The 18,700-nt window shown below is 38.1% G+C and overlaps 1 protein-coding gene across 3 annotated transcripts in view; it reads left to right on the forward strand.

Annotated features, from left to right (window-relative positions):
• CARD10 (caspase recruitment domain family member 10) overlaps positions 1–18,700 on the forward strand; it is a 738,524-nt gene that overhangs the window by 448,297 nt on the left and 271,527 nt on the right. For all 3 annotated transcript variants that reach the window (XM_044067420.1, XM_044067404.1, XM_044067414.1), the window contains exon 6: positions 7,113–7,265. In XM_044067420.1, the coding sequence (XP_043923355.1) occupies positions 7,113–7,265 (153 nt within the window). The remainder of the gene's footprint in view (positions 1–7,112; positions 7,266–18,700) is intronic.

The following is an 18,700-nucleotide window of genomic DNA, read 5'->3' on the forward strand; positions in this document are numbered from 1 at the left end:
GACCACCCCTGGGATTTATAGGTAACACTTCTATAACATAAAAAGCAAAATTAGCATTAATACAAGTTTGATTATGCTTGTACAAAGCATTATTGATATTCTTCTTCCTGATATCATCCATGTGTTCGTAAACCCTCATTTTAAATTTCCTTTCGGTTTTTCCTACGTAAAACTCATCACATTGATCGCATAAGGCTAAATAAATAATACCATTTGTACTAAACTTCGCATACCACCTGATTTTAATAGATTTATTCCTACATTTTAATTGTACCATTTCCCCTACCGTAATACAGGGACATTGGGCACAGTTGCCACACTTGTATGTGCCTCTCTTTCTAGAATCTGTACCTTTGTATCTAAATGCAACACCTTCCGAGGTGGACTTTATATTCTGATCCCTTATATAAATACATTTAAAGGAGTTCTCAAATATATTATTCAAATCAGAAATCTTCACTATCTGAATAATATATTTGAGAATAATGCTTTGTACAAACATAATCAAACTTGTATTAATGCTAATTTTGCTTTTTATGTTATAGATCCCAGGGGTGGTCCTTGGGAAACCCATCTTGAATATAGAGAATTATATTGGCAATTAATTTTAGAATCAAATGCATGCCCTAGTTTGAATGAAAATGTATCTTTGAAGCCTGTGTTAAAATTGAGATCAGCCAAGTTGTAATTTACAACTTGGTCAGTAGATAGTGCTATTAGATAGGTTTTGGTACAACACATTGCATTCATATATGCACGTTTATTCTTTTATATATTTATTATTTTACATATTTTTATAAATGTATGTATTTATTATTGTGCAATAACATGTTCAAATGTGTACGTTTTGAATGTTTTTAAGCCTTTTTAAACAGTCTTTTTTAAAATAGTGATTTTTAAACAGTGATTTTATACAACTCCTTAGACATGCACTGGTCCTTTTAATTTAATGGTTGCTTTAATTGTTCAGTTTATTTGATTGGCTTTTAGGTTTTTAAATACTGTATATAATCAAGGTTTTAACTGTTGCTACGCTCATCTGATGAAGTTATAAGACAAAAACACGGTGAAAACAGTTAAAGTGTTTATGTGGATTTAACCTTGCTGTCAGCGTGCTTTTGTGTCTACAATAAACTTTTCTTGACTGATATCCGACCTGTCTAACCAGTGCCTTCCTTCTGGGTTTATTAGTCGACTTATTCAAGGAACTTTACCATTTTTATCTTTTAACAGCTCATTGTTTGCATAGGCTCCCAGTTCCCTAACTGCAAGATCAGTTTTCAGGGACATGTTGTCAATGTGATAGTTGCAAAGGGAGTTATGATTTCAAAGGATACAATTATACACTTCCTGACATTTGCTTTTAGTCCAGGGTTGTGACATCAGCTATTTGTTTGAGACAAGCCCTCTTGGAGGATCTTGTTATCCTCTGAGGAGTTTATGACAGTGTTAAGTTTGCAGTCATCTGCAAACATGGTCAGCCACAAACCCTTAACATTAACTTTGATCTCCGAGAAGAAAATGCAAATGAGGAGTAGCCCAAGGACTGAACCCTTCATAGGTTAGTACTAGGCTAACTGCCCTTACGAGCCATTTTAAGCCTAGCCAATTATCCCTTGTGAGACTCAAACCCTGCACCTTGTGTTTGTAAGGCAAACACCTTAGCCATTAAGCCACCCTCCCAACCCAAACCCTGGGGTATACTGCTAGTGAAAGGTCTTTTGGAGGAGGTATAGCCACCTACCCTAACTTCTGGGGTTCTATTTGTGAGTGAATTCACTATCTAATGAGTTACACAGGGATTGACATTGAGCTGGGACAGTTTAGATACAACACCTGACAGTGGATGGTGTTAAACACCTTTGCCAGATCTGGATATGCACTGTTTTTCTCTCATTCATTGCTTCACTTACTTTTTTGAATAAGTCAGCCAACCTAAAGAGACATGATCTGACCTTGACAAATCTGAACTGGGTTGGGTCAAGAGTATCTAGGTTACCTATATCCTTATATATTAATTCCATAATAATCGTCTTCATAGCCTTGTGCAAGAGAAATGACTTTTGCTGTCCTCCATTCACCCAGCATGAAGCCTGTTTTGAGGTTGATATTGAGTAGCTTTTATAGGGGAACAGACAAGTCATGTTTCAGGCTGACTAGTAGGCAGCATGGTATGTTATCTGGCTCCATTGATGTAGTGTTCATAGCCTTGAATAGCATCTCAAGAACTTGTTCTTGGGAGATTTGAATGGTGGGGGAGTGTATGTGTGGGTATATGATCTGAGGATTTTGGAGGGGTGAAGTTTGAGCTAAATTCATCCACTAGTAGACTGGCTATGTCCTCTGGGACTGAGTATGTATTTATTATTGCTTCTGCACAGTATGCCGCGGTGGTGCAGCGGTTAGCATTGTCACCTCACAGCAAGAGGTTCTCCCGTTCGATTCTCGGCTCGACTGCCTTCTGTGTGGAGTTTGCATGTCTTCCCCGTGGTCGAGTGACGTTAAAGACATGCAGGTAGGTCTGTGCATGAATGGGTGTGCCTTCTTCGAAGGTTGGGTGTTGTGCTGGCAACTCAGCACCGTAAAAAATCCACTGCCAATCATTACCGGACTGAAGTTCCGCAGTGGCGACCCCTAACTGGGAAAAGCAGAAAGACATTACTATTGCTTCTGCACAGTGCTGGGCATTTATTATGACATTTTTAACACAATTAAATAAGACTGTGGTTATCCTTCACCTTGGTTACTATTATTACCTTGTATCTAGCTTTGTTAGATTTGATTAGGGTCTAGAGTTCCTTGTTTAGTTTAACAAGAGTATTTTGGCATCATGAGAGTTAGATTTATTTTAGTATACTATCATTTTTTTTTCCTCTTTTATTATGGAGCCTGTTTAGAGTTGGGTTCCACCACAGGGGTATATTTTTGAATATGCCATTGTATTTATTTCTGAGGGGAAGACAGATGCATTTCTGCAGCTATTTACATGTCCATTAAGTTTGCCAGTGAAGGATTTCACATAGGCAGTGGAGTCATATAGATGGAAGGGGCATTTGAAATTAGCCAGGCCATCAGTCAGTTGTAGTAAATTAGCCACTGTATAATCTCTGAGTGACAAGGTATTAGAAGATGCTTCGGGCCTCATTCTTATGGTCAATGTGATGGACTTGCAGTCTGATTTGACCAGGGAGGAAGTTACAATTGGTGGGGAGCAATGCTGCCCATATTGGTAAGGACCAAATCCAGGATTTTATCGCCCTGGTTGGGTGTAGACTAAATAGTCCATGGAGTTTGTCTTGATGAAGCTTGAGGATATGAAAGTCTTCCAATTTGTGGATGGGGTAGTTTATGTTTAATAAAAGAACGATGTTTGGTTTAATACATAGGGTCTCCATACTAGTTAGATAGGAGGTTTATGTTGAGGGGGACATAGAGGGGGGAGATTCCATAATTAGCGATGACATTTTAATGGGTTTTGTTAATAGCAAGTTGGATGTGGAGGAGTTCAATGCTATTATCTTCTCTAATGCTCTTGAAGCAGGTCTCTGTAATGATGCACCATATATTAATGTTTTCCATGGTAAGGAGTGCTTGTAGAGAGTGGAAGTTTTGTTTCTTTTTGCTAAGGCTCCTAGCATTGAGAAGCAATACAGTAATGTTATACAGATTCTGTTTACTTATGTTAGAAGCTTTAGAAGACCGGCAGTGCCTAAAAACATAGTATAGATGTGCACAAGGATTTAGCTAGCATAGGAAAGCCATGGGGGGTGCAGGCCATTCTTGATAAAGCAGTTGAAACTGCCTACTATCTCTACCCAGGCTGATATATATTGTATCTCTTTGAATGACATGATATGGTAAGCCAGTTGTTAAAATCAATAATCTTTTGTTTCTATTGCAGCATCATTCTTGGGTATGGTAGAATGCTGTTCAAGGCTAGGTTCATTCCAGCCTAAGACACATATTCCAAGAGCTCCAGCATGTCTCTCTTCATATAGTACAAAGAGGTTCATATCATGTCATTTACGTCCACATGTACAATGACTGTGTCATATGTATACTTATGGTGCAAGGACTCGAGTGCTTGGCTGATGTGGTGAATCTCTTTGCACAGCCCGGTGGGTGATGCAGCAGTGTGTCTCACTATGCAAACACCTATGACTAAGACACTGGGTTGTGTGGAGGTTTGTCTTTTGCACTTTTAAACTGAGTCTGTGTTACTCTAGATGTATGTTTCATGGTGGCTGCTGCTTGTGATGCTTGTTTGTGAAGCCGCTGAGGGGACTTGCTTCTTAGGTTACATTTAGTAGACCTATGTGGTTTAGACAGTTTACATTTTAAGAGCTTTGGCATGTATAGGTCTAAGTCTTTAGTCTGAGCAATTTGTGCTTTGTATATTGTTGGATTTTGTTTGCTTTTCATCAATATGATGAATTACCACAGTAACTAAAGCAACCTTGTATCTACAATTTTCCTTGATCTAGCAAATGCGTTTGATACCATTTAACATCAGAGGACTGCTAAGTAACCTCTCAGTCCTAGGACTCTTGTGTCTCCCTCTCCTGGTTTCTCTCATATCTCAGAAATAGAAGTCAATGTCAGATGGAAACAATTCATGTCCCCCTTTCTTCCTATAGCAGTTAGAGTACCTTAGGAGTCCATTCTTGGACCCTTACTATTTAATATATTCATTACTGACCTCCCTTTACCTACTGCCAGTGCTACCATTATTCAATATACAGATAATTCATCAATCATCTGCACAGGAAAATAATTCCCAAACTTCAACACCTCACACAGACTACATTCACATCTGTAAAAACTTGGTGTAAGAATTTAATCTCATACTCAGTCACCCCAAAATCTATTTCTAACATGAAAATTGACTTCTCTATCATACCATTAGAAAAATATCAATTAATGTAGTCTCGCATGTCTAGTTACTAGGGTTAATGATAGACAACAGACTTAAAGTGATATCCAAACTCAAGAAAGTGTACAAAACCCATCAAAAACTGGGGATGCTATACAGAGCCAAACATTACTTTATTAACCATATCTGAAAATGTTTTGACTCGGCCTTTATTCTGCCAACTTTCTCATATGTGGCATCAGTTCTAATTAACCTACATTCAGCTGAAACCTCTAAATGTGAGCAGACATACAACAAAATTGCCAAATTCTCAAACAACCCATCCTTTTAAAGTCACTGCTCTCACTCAGTTGGAGAACTTAATTGTCTTAAATTCCCCAACTTCCTCAATACTATCCAATTGAAACACACTCATAAAATTATCTATTATACAGATAACTGCACTGTCAGCCATTTCATGTGATAGTACTTTCCAGCCAGTCCACTCAGATCCTCATAAAAATGCATGTGCAAAGTAACCTCTATTGTAGACTCATATGGCAAGGCTCTTTACTCACGCAGCATTTCCAAACTTTGGAATTCTCTCACCTATCTATTAAAGGAACCTTAAATCCGTGACTCTTTTAAGTCGCAAATAAAATCTCACTTCATCTCCAGATTGTAATGTCATTTATCATCCCTCCCAACCACTATCTCTACAAACTCTAATAAACATGTCAGCATCTTCTCAAATTCCCCCTTCCCCCAATCAGTCACAATCTGGATACTACTCCCTCAATATCTTCTGGTTGATAACCATTTAATAAACTTAAACTTCCCCAATATTTCCCTTCACAATTCTATAGCTTTTTTCTTTAATTCTGAAAATGTAATTAACTCCAGGAAAATAAAAGATCTTACTTTCCCTGATAAATGTTTTATTAAAATAATGTCTTGCATAATGTTTCTGTTCATCAGCATTAACCTTTTCATCTCCTCTCAACCCTTCTCAATGTTATTTTCTACCAACTATCTCTCCTCTAATTCTTAACTCCCTCCCATCCTTCTCAGCTTTATTCCAGCCAACCACCTGTCCTGTTATTCTCTCTACTCACCCGCACTGCTTAATTCACTCCTTATCCAATTAATTCATACGTTTTTAATTTTAAATATGCATGCACTGTTTATTGATTTGATGCTGCTTCCCTCTGTCACATAAACATTTCATTTCTAGTCAGACTCTCAATATATATCATATTAGATTATGTGATATCGTAATGTCAGGTTCCATACTGTGTATGTTCTATTCTTTGATTGTAATTATTTTTTACACCTTTTGGAGCTTTTCTACCAGGGCTTCCACTGAAAATGGGTCTCTCAAGAGCCAGTCAGACTTACCTAATAAACAAATGCACATAACAATAGTATTATTAATAATAATAATAATAATAATAATAATAATTATAATAATAAATTCAATAAAGCATGTTTTCCTGTAGGTAGCTAGTTTGCTGCTTCAAGAATGATATGCTAGTATGTCACAAAGGATTGTGTAATAAAACATCAAGTTGCCATTAATGAAGGGCAGATGATACGACATGTTATTTAGATGCTAGTGTCTGAAGCTTGATTTTACCAACTGGTTCAGGTTTGACACTAAAACCTCTTAAGAGCACAAGTAATAGAGATCACAGGTCAAGACTGCTAGCCCAGATATGACAGATTTTCAAGGGATAAAGCTATATTTTAATGTTCAAAAGTAACACAGTAAATGAATATTGAGAGAGCCTTAAGATAAGATGGCTTGTATAGCAGCGTGCGATAATTATATACATCATATAGAAAATTACTGCATGAATAGAAAAAGTGCTAATAAGGTATGATATTTAACACCTGGCACGCTGTTCTGATACTTGTGTTTACTGTTCCAACTGTCCATTAAAACAACTAGCCTATTGCAGAAGCACCTTCCTCTACATGATTATGAATTGGATTGTTCATTACTTTTGCTTTAAATAAGTAAATGATTAGAACTGCCATGAATTGTTAAATATCCATTGATTATATTTATTGTCCTTGATTCACTCGGATTTTATAGCCAGTAGATTTGCTTTTATTTTTACAGCTAGGATGATGTAGGTTAAGCCAAATTATCTGCAAAAATATTCTTTTAATAACCATCTCTGTCTTGTGGTTAATAGTAACAGTAAATAAAATAATGAACTCTGGTCTGTACCTAACTTGCACCTTGTGTTCTCAGGCTACAAATGCCAGTCTGCCTCAAGCTGAAAGAATTCTACTGGATATTTTAGACCACGACCGAAAGGAAGCCCTAGAAGATCGTACAGACCTCTGTAACAAAATACAGGACCTACAGAGAGAACTTCAACAGGCTGAGAAGCTGAGGGATATGGTGAGACTTGAATTTCACATTTCCCCCACAGAAATATATATATATATATATATATATATATATATATGGGTCTAGGACTTTTCACTGAAAGCACATTTCACTAAAAGTCATACGGCTGTGCACAACTCACTGAAAACTCAGTTCACTGAAACCACAATTCACTGAAACACATTTCACTGAAAGTTATGTATGGCCTTTTCCCCACTGTAGGGCGGTGCTGGAGTTAGTATATATAGTAAGAGGGGTTTATTGCCTCCCACATTGGGGGGTTGGGGGGTGTAGCCCACCACATAGTTTGGATATATTATATTCAGAAAAGAGTAATTTATTTGGAATTGCAAGTATCTATGTATATAGTTCAAAATATTTAAAATAGGTGGGGGGGCTACACCCCCCATGCCCCCCTTACTATATATACTATCTCCAGAGTCGCACTACAGTGGGGAAAAGGCCATACATAACTTTCAGTGAAATGTGTTTCAGTGAATTGAGCTTTCAGTGAATTGTGCACAGTCAAATGTGTTTCAGTGAAATGTGCTTTCAGTGAATAGTCCTAGACCCATATATATATATATATATATATGTGTGTGTGTGTGTGTGTGTGTGTGTGTGTGTGTGTGTGTGTGTGTGTGTGTGTGTGTGTGTGTGTGTGTGTGTGTGTGTGTGTGTGTGTGTGTGTGTGTGTGTGTGTGTGTGTGTGTGTGTGTGTGTGTGTATATGGTAAGCAAGTTTTTAAAATCAATAATCTTTTGTTTCTATTGCAGCATCATTCTTGGGTATGGTTGAATGCTGTTCAAGGCTAGGTTCATTCCAGCCTAAGACACATATTCCAAGAGCTCCAGCATGTCTCTCTTCATATAGTACAAGGAGGTTCATATCATGTAATTTACATCCAAATGTACAATGACTGTGTCATATGTATAATTATGGTGCAAGGACTCGAGTGCTTGGCTGATGTGGTGAATCTCTTTGCACAGCCCGGTGGGTGATGCAGCAGTGTGTCTCACTATGCAAACACCTATGACTAAGACAGTGGGTTGTGCGGAGGTTTGTCTTTTGCACTTTTAAACTGAGTCTGTGTTACTCTAGATGTATGTTTCATGGTGGCTGCTGCCTGTGATATATATATATATATATATATATATTTATATATATATATATATATATATATATATACCAACTCCAAGATTGCACGTTATCAGGAGAGGACAACCCAAAGAATTGTGCAATCTCACCTACCTTTTGACAATCTGCTTAGTAGACCAAAGTTTGTTGACTAAACAGATGTCAACCAGACGTAGTTGTGATTACATATACCTTCTTCACAATGCAAAGCACTACCTAACAGCATGACCCAAAAAGCAGGAAGAGTACCTTACCTGAGCAAACCCTGGAAATGGGCTTTAACATAAGTCCTGTATGGAGCCTAGTTCACGTGATCCTTTTCTACATGCAGTGCATCATGACACAAGGTATTTGACGGAAAACTGCACAACCATCCACGCTGCTGCTAATTATGAACACACTCATAGATAGAGAGACAAGTTAACTTTCTAATACATAGTTTTAACTATTAGTTGTAAAACCAATAACTCAGATTTAAAATATTCATTACGCCATTAGGGTCTTCCTAATTCATTACACCAGGAATCTGAAAAGCTGATATAGTGTATATTCCCTTGAACCTCACTGCCTGTAAGCATTCAGTTAAAGTGCAACTCCACCCCATACTTAACATTTCATTTTCACAGAGTGTAGTTGTTGTGTTGTTGTTGTTGTTGTTGTTGTGTCTTTTGGCTTTTCCCGGTTAGGGGTCACCACAGCGGAACTCTGGTCTGCTAATGATTGGCAGTAGATTTTTACGTGCCGAGTTGCCAGCCCTGACGCACAACCTTCAACAAAGGTACACCCATTCACACATGTCTCCACACAGAAGATGCTCTAGCTGAGAATCAAACAGGACAACATCTTACTGTGAGGCGACAATGCTACCCCAGCTCCACCACCGCAGTTATCTGCTTATAAATTGATCTCTGCATTGCCATATATAAGAAATAACTTCGTTGTTTCTTCCCTTCTATGACATCTGTCCAATCTATTTCCCTGAGTGCACACTATGTTGGGTTTCAGTTAAATGGCAAACAGTATCTCAATGTCTAAAGGAAGTGAACTGAGTCAAGTAACCGTAAGAAAAAGTCTAAGCAAACTCCAGAAGATTCTATGTACCAGGTGACTTTACACAGAAAAGCTTGTAGAAGTATCCTCTGTGTGAAAGCTTCTCAGTTTTCATGTTTTATCTAATAAAAGTGCTTCAAAGCCTTTCTGCTGAGTTTCAATGAAATGTCATGATACTTTCTGTAGAAATGTATCTTTCGGGTTGTTGCATAATCTTTCCCATCACATTATAAGGTTTTTGCCCAAGTAACTTCTACACAACAAGGTAATTCCAGATTTTTTCCTCTTGGGCATACATCTATTAAGTCTCCAGAAATTCACAGCTGTTTTAATATATACTATCATTAATAGCTGCTTTCTTTCCTTCTCCTGAGCCTTCAGCTGATTTGCTATGTAGTGTCACAGCAAGTAAACCTGATAGCAATGAGAGAAGAAGACTGAGTCAAAGAGCTAAATCATTCCTGTTATTATCAAAAATCTAATTTAACTGCTAGTTTGCATCAGAAGAAATTACTTACTACAGAATGTTTAAAATATATGAAAGAACCCAAAATAGAGAGTCTTACTAGAAGAAAGTTTTGGGCATCCTGTCCAGAGATACTTATAGTTAGCAGTAATCTTGAGTTCCATTATTCACTGTAAACGCAGCTTTTGGCATAAGAGAGTAGGGCAAGACAAGCGCATCCTCTAAGGACTGGCACTGCATTATGGGAAAGAGAAAGTTCAAATGAAAAAAAATCACTTGTGTGTTCACCAGTATCAGGACATTTTGGGTTACAGCAAAATAAAAATTAGTAATGGACACTTAGAGAGCCATAGACACACCAATACAACATAAGATATCACAATAAGTTAAAAAGGTATTATATGTTTTTTTAGGATTTTGGCTGTAGTCTTAAACAACATAATTACATTTACTGTAGATGACACAAGCCTTCCCCACCCTTACAAAAAATGCTCAGCATGACAGTATAAAATCATTTTTTTGTAGTCTTACTTCCCATGTCCCTACCCCACCCCCACCCCCACATGCACAGACATATATGCTGGTATCCTACCGTAGCTAATAAACATGCCAACTAAAAGCTATCAGTGAAGAAATGTCCTGAAAAACTCTGTCACACACAGTGATACTGTCTGATCAGCTTCCATTATGAAAGATCAGATCATAATTGTTCGGAAAGTACATGAGTAATCAAAACACTTCATTACCATTCATTCCAAGGACACAGATTGAAAATAATCCTTTTTGCGGGATAGCAATCCCCTCTGCATGGGGACCCCTCAATATCTCAAATTTAAGTATACCAAATTCACAAGTCACACAACTTTGGGGAAATGAATAATTCCCTGAAACAGCATTCAGAAGTTTTCAGCATTCCCTATTTTTGCTCTAACTCAAGTGGTCATGTGATTTCTGAGGAAATGGTGTGCAAAGAAGTACAGGACATCAGCATGACCCACATGAATCCACAAAGGGACATGAAGCTCTTGGTTTAATTTCTCCAAGTCTTTTGGGTTTTTAATACCATGATGGGAATGGACCCCATTCCTAAGTCAAAGTATGATTAAAGTTCATTAAAGTAGTATTGTTTCAATCTTTAATGTTAGCCAAAAGTGCTCTTTCCAGTACCTGTAATGTGCCCAGAATTAGCTTCTGCAATTGATATGGAGTTACATGTATCGGTAGCATATCTAAATATGACTGTAAATTCTTTTTTATGAGACCCATTGTTCCAACTGTCTGTAGGACTATTACTTGGAATGGTATGGGTATCCTTCTTCCACACTGCCCTCATTTCTGCCTGCAAATCCTGATATTTTATTACTTTGTATCTCTCTGTACATAAGACACTGTAATCATTGGCTGTAGCAATTTTAATGATCAAGCTCTTCCTTTTGTGTGGTGCCATGTGGACTGAAAATCCTTTTGATTCAGACTGTTGAATGAAACAGTTGTCTCTACCTCTGTGTGACTGTTACTTTGCACCCTTCTAAATGCAGTTGTTTGTTTTGTATTGGAAATACAATTTTGCCAAAGTTAAGCCATAATGTTGGTTGATGTTTTTCTAGCATGTTTGAAATTAAATTATAGTTATGGTTGTCATGCAAATCACAACAGAGGTAAAACATACCATATCTGGCTATATCATATTGCTATCTCTTTCCACATTAGTGAAGGGTAGAGTATTAAAAGATTTAAAAGATAAACTCAAGGTTATATTATAAAAACTGGGTACTTGAAAGACATTTTCTACTAATCCAGAATCATAAAGCATTGCCATATATAAACAGATTTTAAATTATATCTCCCCCTATCAACCCAAACTTTATATAAAAATAAAGATTTACACTGTCGCAAAAATACATTGGAGAGCTATGTCCATTGTGCTTACAGTATCCCTTCTTTGCAGTAATCTTTAAGAGGAAATGAGGGTGGGGACAAAAATACTCTGCCTGTATGCTTCTTTTGAATGTCTGGTGGGGTACTGAAAGTCCATTCAGCTCAAGGCACAAAGGAATATTGTATGGACTCATACTTCTCAGCTGTACAGATTTTCACAGGATGTCCAGATTTTTTATACATATTTTGGTTCATTTTCATGAAAGTGTGGTTTTCTGGCAACTTAGTGGCAAATCATTAAAGACTGAAGTTAGAAAATAGTGTTGGACATTTGATTTTCAGACTTCATAACCTCCAGAAAACTCATGCTAATGCAAAACCTGTTATTCTATCAACTTTCTAAGTTTGTAAGAGCAACATTTAAAATATTTAGGGCCTCTGTCCCACTTTTATTCATGGCTTTGTCTAGATTTCTTATTGTAAGAGGTTAAGAGGTATGTGTAGACTTACCAAAACAAAGTAATGCTAATACAAAAAATGCACAAAAGGATCCAAGGACAACCAAAGAACTCCAAAATAAATCCATCTTTAATCCGTAAAAAATAAAGGTAGGAGCATAAGCACTTTCGTAGCAAAGCTACTTCATCAGATGCATATCACAGACTAAACATTCAGCTCATAAAATGCACTAATTAAATATCACATGACTAAAAAACATGCATTCTTAAAGGCATAGGTCATAAAGAACTTCCATAATAGAAAATAAAAAATAAAAAATGAAAAAATAGTCATGGACATTCTATACACATGCCTATATATAAAAAAAATCTATGGTTATATATAAAAATATATATGAACAGATATATACAACAGTAAAAACACATTGAGTAAGTAAAAAACAAACTATCTCCTATTCAATGGTCTAGCTTTAAGTTTAGGTCTTAGAGGTACTCTGTCATTCAGGCCATGCCCATAACCTCCACAAAATCTAACTATCCATTTGGCTTCTAACTGTTCAGTTAGATTCCTGATATCACCTTTCCTAATGTTCTCAAAAATGCATCCTATCACCATGAACTTAAAAGAGTGAGTGGTGTCTGTGTCTACAACGTGCTTAGATAAGGCACTAACAGTACTATCTTTACCAATATGGTAATAATGTTCCTTAATCCTGTCTTTGTGTGCTCTATCAGTTTTACCTACATAGAATTTCATACAAGCTGAGCAATAAGTTAAATAAACCACATGCACAGCTGCATATCGCAAATACATTAAATCTATATGTTCTGTTCTGATCAGGGTGTTTAAACATGCCAGTACTATCAATATGCTTGCAAGCTTGGCAGTGTCCACAAGCAGCAGTATATTTATGATCCGTGTTAGGTACTTTGTTCCTAGGATTACACAAATGTCTCATTAAAGACTTCATATTCTTATATACAAATCTTGGTCTAATGTCTAAAGTAATGCTAATGTCAAAAGGCAAAATAAAATAAACAGACAAATTAACTATTAGTTTTATTTTGGTTTTGTTTTGATGTTTTGTGGTCATCAGTTTATTTCCAGTAAATCTTTTGGTATATATGGAATTAAAAAAAAACACATTATTTTATTTTCTCCTTCTTTGCTTTCTATCCCTTCAGTTTAATCAGTTCAAGTAATACTTTTACAGTTTAACATAATGTATTCTATAGAAGTTGACTATCAGGAATCTATGCCATCCTTTTTAAGTTTTAAAATGTGTTAATTTATGGTAATTTGGCAGTCAAAATTCATTTACCCTTTCCTTTATTTTCTGTTAAATTCTGCGAAGACATTCAAGCTACAAAACCCTCCACATCAGAGTGAAATGAGAAGCAATTGTACTGGCCAGTGGCAGTGTTAGTGCCATAGCTGCAGGCCGAGGGCTGATGTTACCACCAGGATGATCAAGGCTATAAACAGAGAGAATTCCTGAGGTTTTATTAATCCCAGGGATACTACTGCAGTTAGCCAACATATTCAGTCCCAATAGATGTGTGGCCTATTTTCAAATGAGGAAAGTTAAAATGAAATGAATTTATTCATTATTGTTGACCAGGGCACTGCACTGATCTATCAGAACCAATTTCAGACTCTTTTCCCATCGGAATTTCAAAGCATTAGCTTTTGTTTAATGCAGTATAATACTTTTTGTGACCTTAATAATATAGCTCTCCCTATTTTATATCCCAAGGACAGTGCAGTGTTTTCTGGTGCATGCAATAACACACCCTGTGTTATACGTTTTCTGCTTACCGTTGGTGGGTTTATACTCTGCATTCTTGTAAATGTATTACTAACAAAAGTAAAGACTTACATTTAGCAGTCATCGTCCTACAACTCAAGGGACCTGGAGTATATATGTGTGCACTGATTGGATACCATCACTTTCCAATCGCAGGTAACTAGTCTGTGGGTACCCCTTTTGTTCTTGTTTAGGCAACATTTTATTGCACTATAGTAGTCATATGTAATTAGCACCCTAATGTTGAAATGTAATATATCGCACATATGGTTTACTATTACAATGTTGACGTAGCATTGTACACCTATTGTTCATAGGTTCATAGGTTGATACTAGGCTATCTGCCCTAGGGCACTTATAAGCCTAGCCAGAGTGTGTTTGGCTTTTGCCACCCTTTTAGATTAGTTGACTGTGCCTCTGTATAGTAGGTCACAGAAGGTAGCCCTATTAACATTAGTTTACTATACCTCTGTCTAGCAAGGACACAGAAGAGATCCCAGTGGTAAACTTACACTCTCCCATCCACTCATCAAGATTTCTTTTGAATAGGGTCATTGAGGGGCTCTGCCTAACATGGATTGGGATTTTGTTCCAGAGTGAGAGGAGCCTCTGGGATATGAATCTGTCCCTCCAGCATGTCCTATTTATTTCAGTGCTGAGGTTCAAGTCCCTGGAGCGTGTAGCTCTAAGGGATTTGGATTTCTTGAGGTGGAGCATGTCCATTAATTCTGGGTTGGACATGGCTTTATACGTCAGACACAGATCGCCTCTGAGTAGGCGGTACGCAACTGAGTAGAGCTGGAGTTTCTTTAGCCCAACTGCATAGGGCATCTCTTTGAGTCCCTTGATTCTCTTGGTGAGGTACTTTTGGGGTCTTTCCAGTTGCTGCAGGTGTCGGGTAAGGTACATCCCAAATGGGACATTGTAGTTCATATGTGTACAAGCTACATAATCGAACATTACATATGTGAATGTACTGTCCATTCGCAAATATGAACATTCGATTATGTACAGGGATCATGGTACAATGCAGTAAGGGAAATATATCCCTTTTCTCACTGTAGTGCAATCTTGGAGTTGGAATATATAGATGGGGGGGTGTGGGGGATAAATGGGATATTAGGTGTACTAGTTAGGGAGTTATGGCAAAGGTAGAATTGCTGTTAAGTGCCGTAAAATGTCGTGTTAGACATTTTCAACATTAACAGCTGATTTTTGACATTAGGGCCGTTAGGTAATGTGTACTTTCGGCGAAATAGTTCGCTGTTAAGTTCCATTTTTTTTTAAACTTCGATATTTTAATAGTAAAGCCTCACATACATGTCAAACACTGTCCAACTATTCCTTAGGTATATTGTTACCTGTAAGGACATTGTAGCTGTTGTCATTCACTACATTTTTGTAAGTAATATATGGCAGTTTTTTATACTGTATACTGCTTGCATAGCTGTAGGTACCTGTTTGTACACTTTTGTGAAAAGTCTTCATTTTATATATATATATATATATATATATATATATATATATATATATATATATATATATATATATTTATAAGGACATGCATCTGGAGCATTTCTCCTTGCGCCTCTGCTGAAAATTGATTTTGTTCCAAGTCGGACTTTCCCGGTTAACAAATATAAAATAAAATAAAAATATATATCCACAACCCCTTTTTTCCATTTTTTTACATGGTGTCATGGTGTCACTTCAATAGTGACAGTCATTTAATGCCAAGGTTTACACCACCAGATGGCTAGCCCTGCCATGGTAGTTCTTCCACACCAACATACTCCCATGCACACTCATATATTTGACCAATTTAGAGTGTCCACTCTATCTTCTGCATATCTTTGAAATGTGGGAGGAAACTAGAGCACCCGGAGGAAATCCAAGCAAACACAGGGAGGACATGCAGACTCCGCACAAAAGGCACCCCATCCCGAGAGAACATCTTGCTGTGAGGCAACACTTCTATCTGTTGTGCCACTGTATCAGCATATATATATATATATATATATATATATATATATATATATATATATATATATATATATATATATATATATGGATCTATCTGACTAGATCAAAACTTCATAACACCGACAACTACTTCACCGACACCACATAATCGACAGTTCACAAACACGACACCACATACACTCAACACATCATAACAACAAACAAAACAAATCCCCTATCCAAAACCCACACACACAACACAAGCACACCAAAATCCTTACAAACCAACACTAACCCTTACATACACAACTATCTACAACCCTAACCGAAACCCTAACCCTAAGGTCCGTCACTATCGCACACTCACCTAACCCGCGCCCTAACCCTAACTCACTTAACCCGCCCCTAACCCAAAAAATATCACTACTGCACCCTTACCTAACCCGCGCCCTAACCCTAACTCACTTATCCCACCCCTATCCCTACAGACTGCCAACATCGCACACTTACCTTACTCGCACCCTTACCTAACCCGCGCCCTAACCCTAACTCACTTATCCCACCCCTATCCCTACAGACCGTCAACATCGCACACTTACCTTACTCGCACCCTAACGGCCGTCACTACCGCATACTTACACATCCTTTCCCCATCTCAGTGTTCTCAGTGTCGGTGTCTTACTCCGTCGGTCTTCTGCCTTATTGATCTTCTGGCGCTTTGTCGGTGTTATGACATTTCGATCTACTCAGGCAGATCCATATATATATATATATATATATATATATATATATATATATATATATATATATATATATATATATATAGGTTCATAGGTAGGTACTAGGCTATCTGCCTGAGGGCATTTATAAGCCTAGCCAGAATGTGTCAGCTTTCACCACCCCATTGATTAATTAACTGAACCTCTGTAAAGCAGAGTCAATGACGTGATCCCAGGGGTGTATTTTCTGTTACCCATCCACTCGTCAAGGTTTCTCTTGAAGATTGTTAGTGATGGGCTCTGCCTTATGTAGTTAGGAATTTTGCTGCAAAGCATGGGGAGCCTCTGTGACAGGAATCTATCCCTCCAGCATGTTCTATTTATTGTTGTGGCAAGGTTTAGCTCACTAGAGCACGTGGCTCGCAGTGACTTGGATTTCTTTAGGTGGAGCATGTCCATCAATTCTGAGTTGGACATGGCTTTGTAAGTCAGGCAGAGATCACCTCTGAGTAAGCAGTATGCCACTGAGTACAGCCAGATTTTTTTCAGTCGGGCGGCATAGGACATATGTTTGAGGCCAGTAATCCTCTTGGTGAGGTGCTTTTGTGGTCTTTCCAGCTGTTGGAAGTGTCTTGTGAGGTACATCCCAAATGGGGCATTGTACTCTATGATGGGTCTGATGAGTGATGAGTAGAGGGGAACCTTAACCTCTTTATTTCTAGATGCAAACCCTTTAGTAATTAGATGGGCCACATAGAAGGATTTCCTAACTACTTTGGCAATATGATTGTCAAAGGAGAGATTGCTATCTACCTGGGTCCCCAGATCTCCTATTACTTCTTCAATATTAAGGGGGCTGCCGCCTATGTGATAATTCATGGGTGTTTTGTTTTTCCCAAATGGGGTGACTATGCATTTTTTGGCATTTAGCTTGAGGCCATGACTTTGACACCAGGTATCTGTCTCCGTAAGGCCTTTTTGAAGGATGTCCGTGTCAGCCGGAGTGTCAGTTATGGCTCCCAGTTTGCAGTCATCGGCGAACTTGGTTAGCCATAGTCCTCCTGTGTTTGCCTGTACTTCTGAGAAGTATATGCCGAACAGTAGGGGTCCCAGGACCGAGCCTTGTGGGACACCACTTGTGACTGGTTTAGAGTCGGACCTGGAGTCTGCTATTCTTACCGCGTGAGTTCTGTCTGTAAGCCAGTTGGCAACCCATCTTGTGATACATGGGTTTATGTTCAGGCTGGTGAGTTTTTCTATAATACCAGAGTGAGGAATGGTGTTGAATGCCTTGGCGAGATCAAGGTAGGATGTGTGAACCACCTTTCCCCCGTCTATGGCCTTGGTGACTGTCTCAAAGAAGTCAATCAGGTTTAGTAGGCATGATCTGCCCTTAACAAAGCTGAACTGGGTCAGGTCAAGTGTTTGGAGGTTCCCAATGTCTTTGTTAATGAGTTCCATGATGATGTGCTCCATAGCCTTGCAGACCAGGCTAGTCAGGCTTATGGGGCGATAGTTAACAGGGTCAGTTGTGGCCCCTCCTTTGTGAAGTGGAATAACCGTTGCTGTAGCCTGTGGAGAGGTTGAGGTTGAACTGCATGTTTAGGTGGGGGCTTAGTTCGTTCTGTAGTTTAGGCAAGTCACAGCCTAGGACAACATCTGGCCCCACTGATGCTGTGTTTTTGACTTTTGAAAGGGCTGTTTTCACCTGTACTTCTGTGATTTCCAGGACACTACACTTTTCTGGTATTGCTGTGGGCCCTTTTGAAGGTGAGAAGGAGGTGAAGTTTGCACTGAATCTGTCTGCCAGGATGTTGGCAATATCAGTAGGTTCAGTATATTTTGTGCTATTTTGCACTAGCTCAGAGCATATCTGTGAGTTGCCACTTAGATTTTTGACATAGCTAAAGAAGGCTTTGTGGTTATCTTTCGAATCCTTGGCTATTTTTCTTTTGAAGTTAGCCTTGGA

Source organism: Protopterus annectens, chromosome 1.part0, assembly GCF_019279795.1.
Source record: "Protopterus annectens isolate FY-2018-M chromosome 1.part0, PAN1.0, whole genome shotgun sequence".
Classification (NCBI taxonomy): domain Eukaryota; kingdom Metazoa; phylum Chordata; order Ceratodontiformes; family Protopteridae; genus Protopterus; species Protopterus annectens.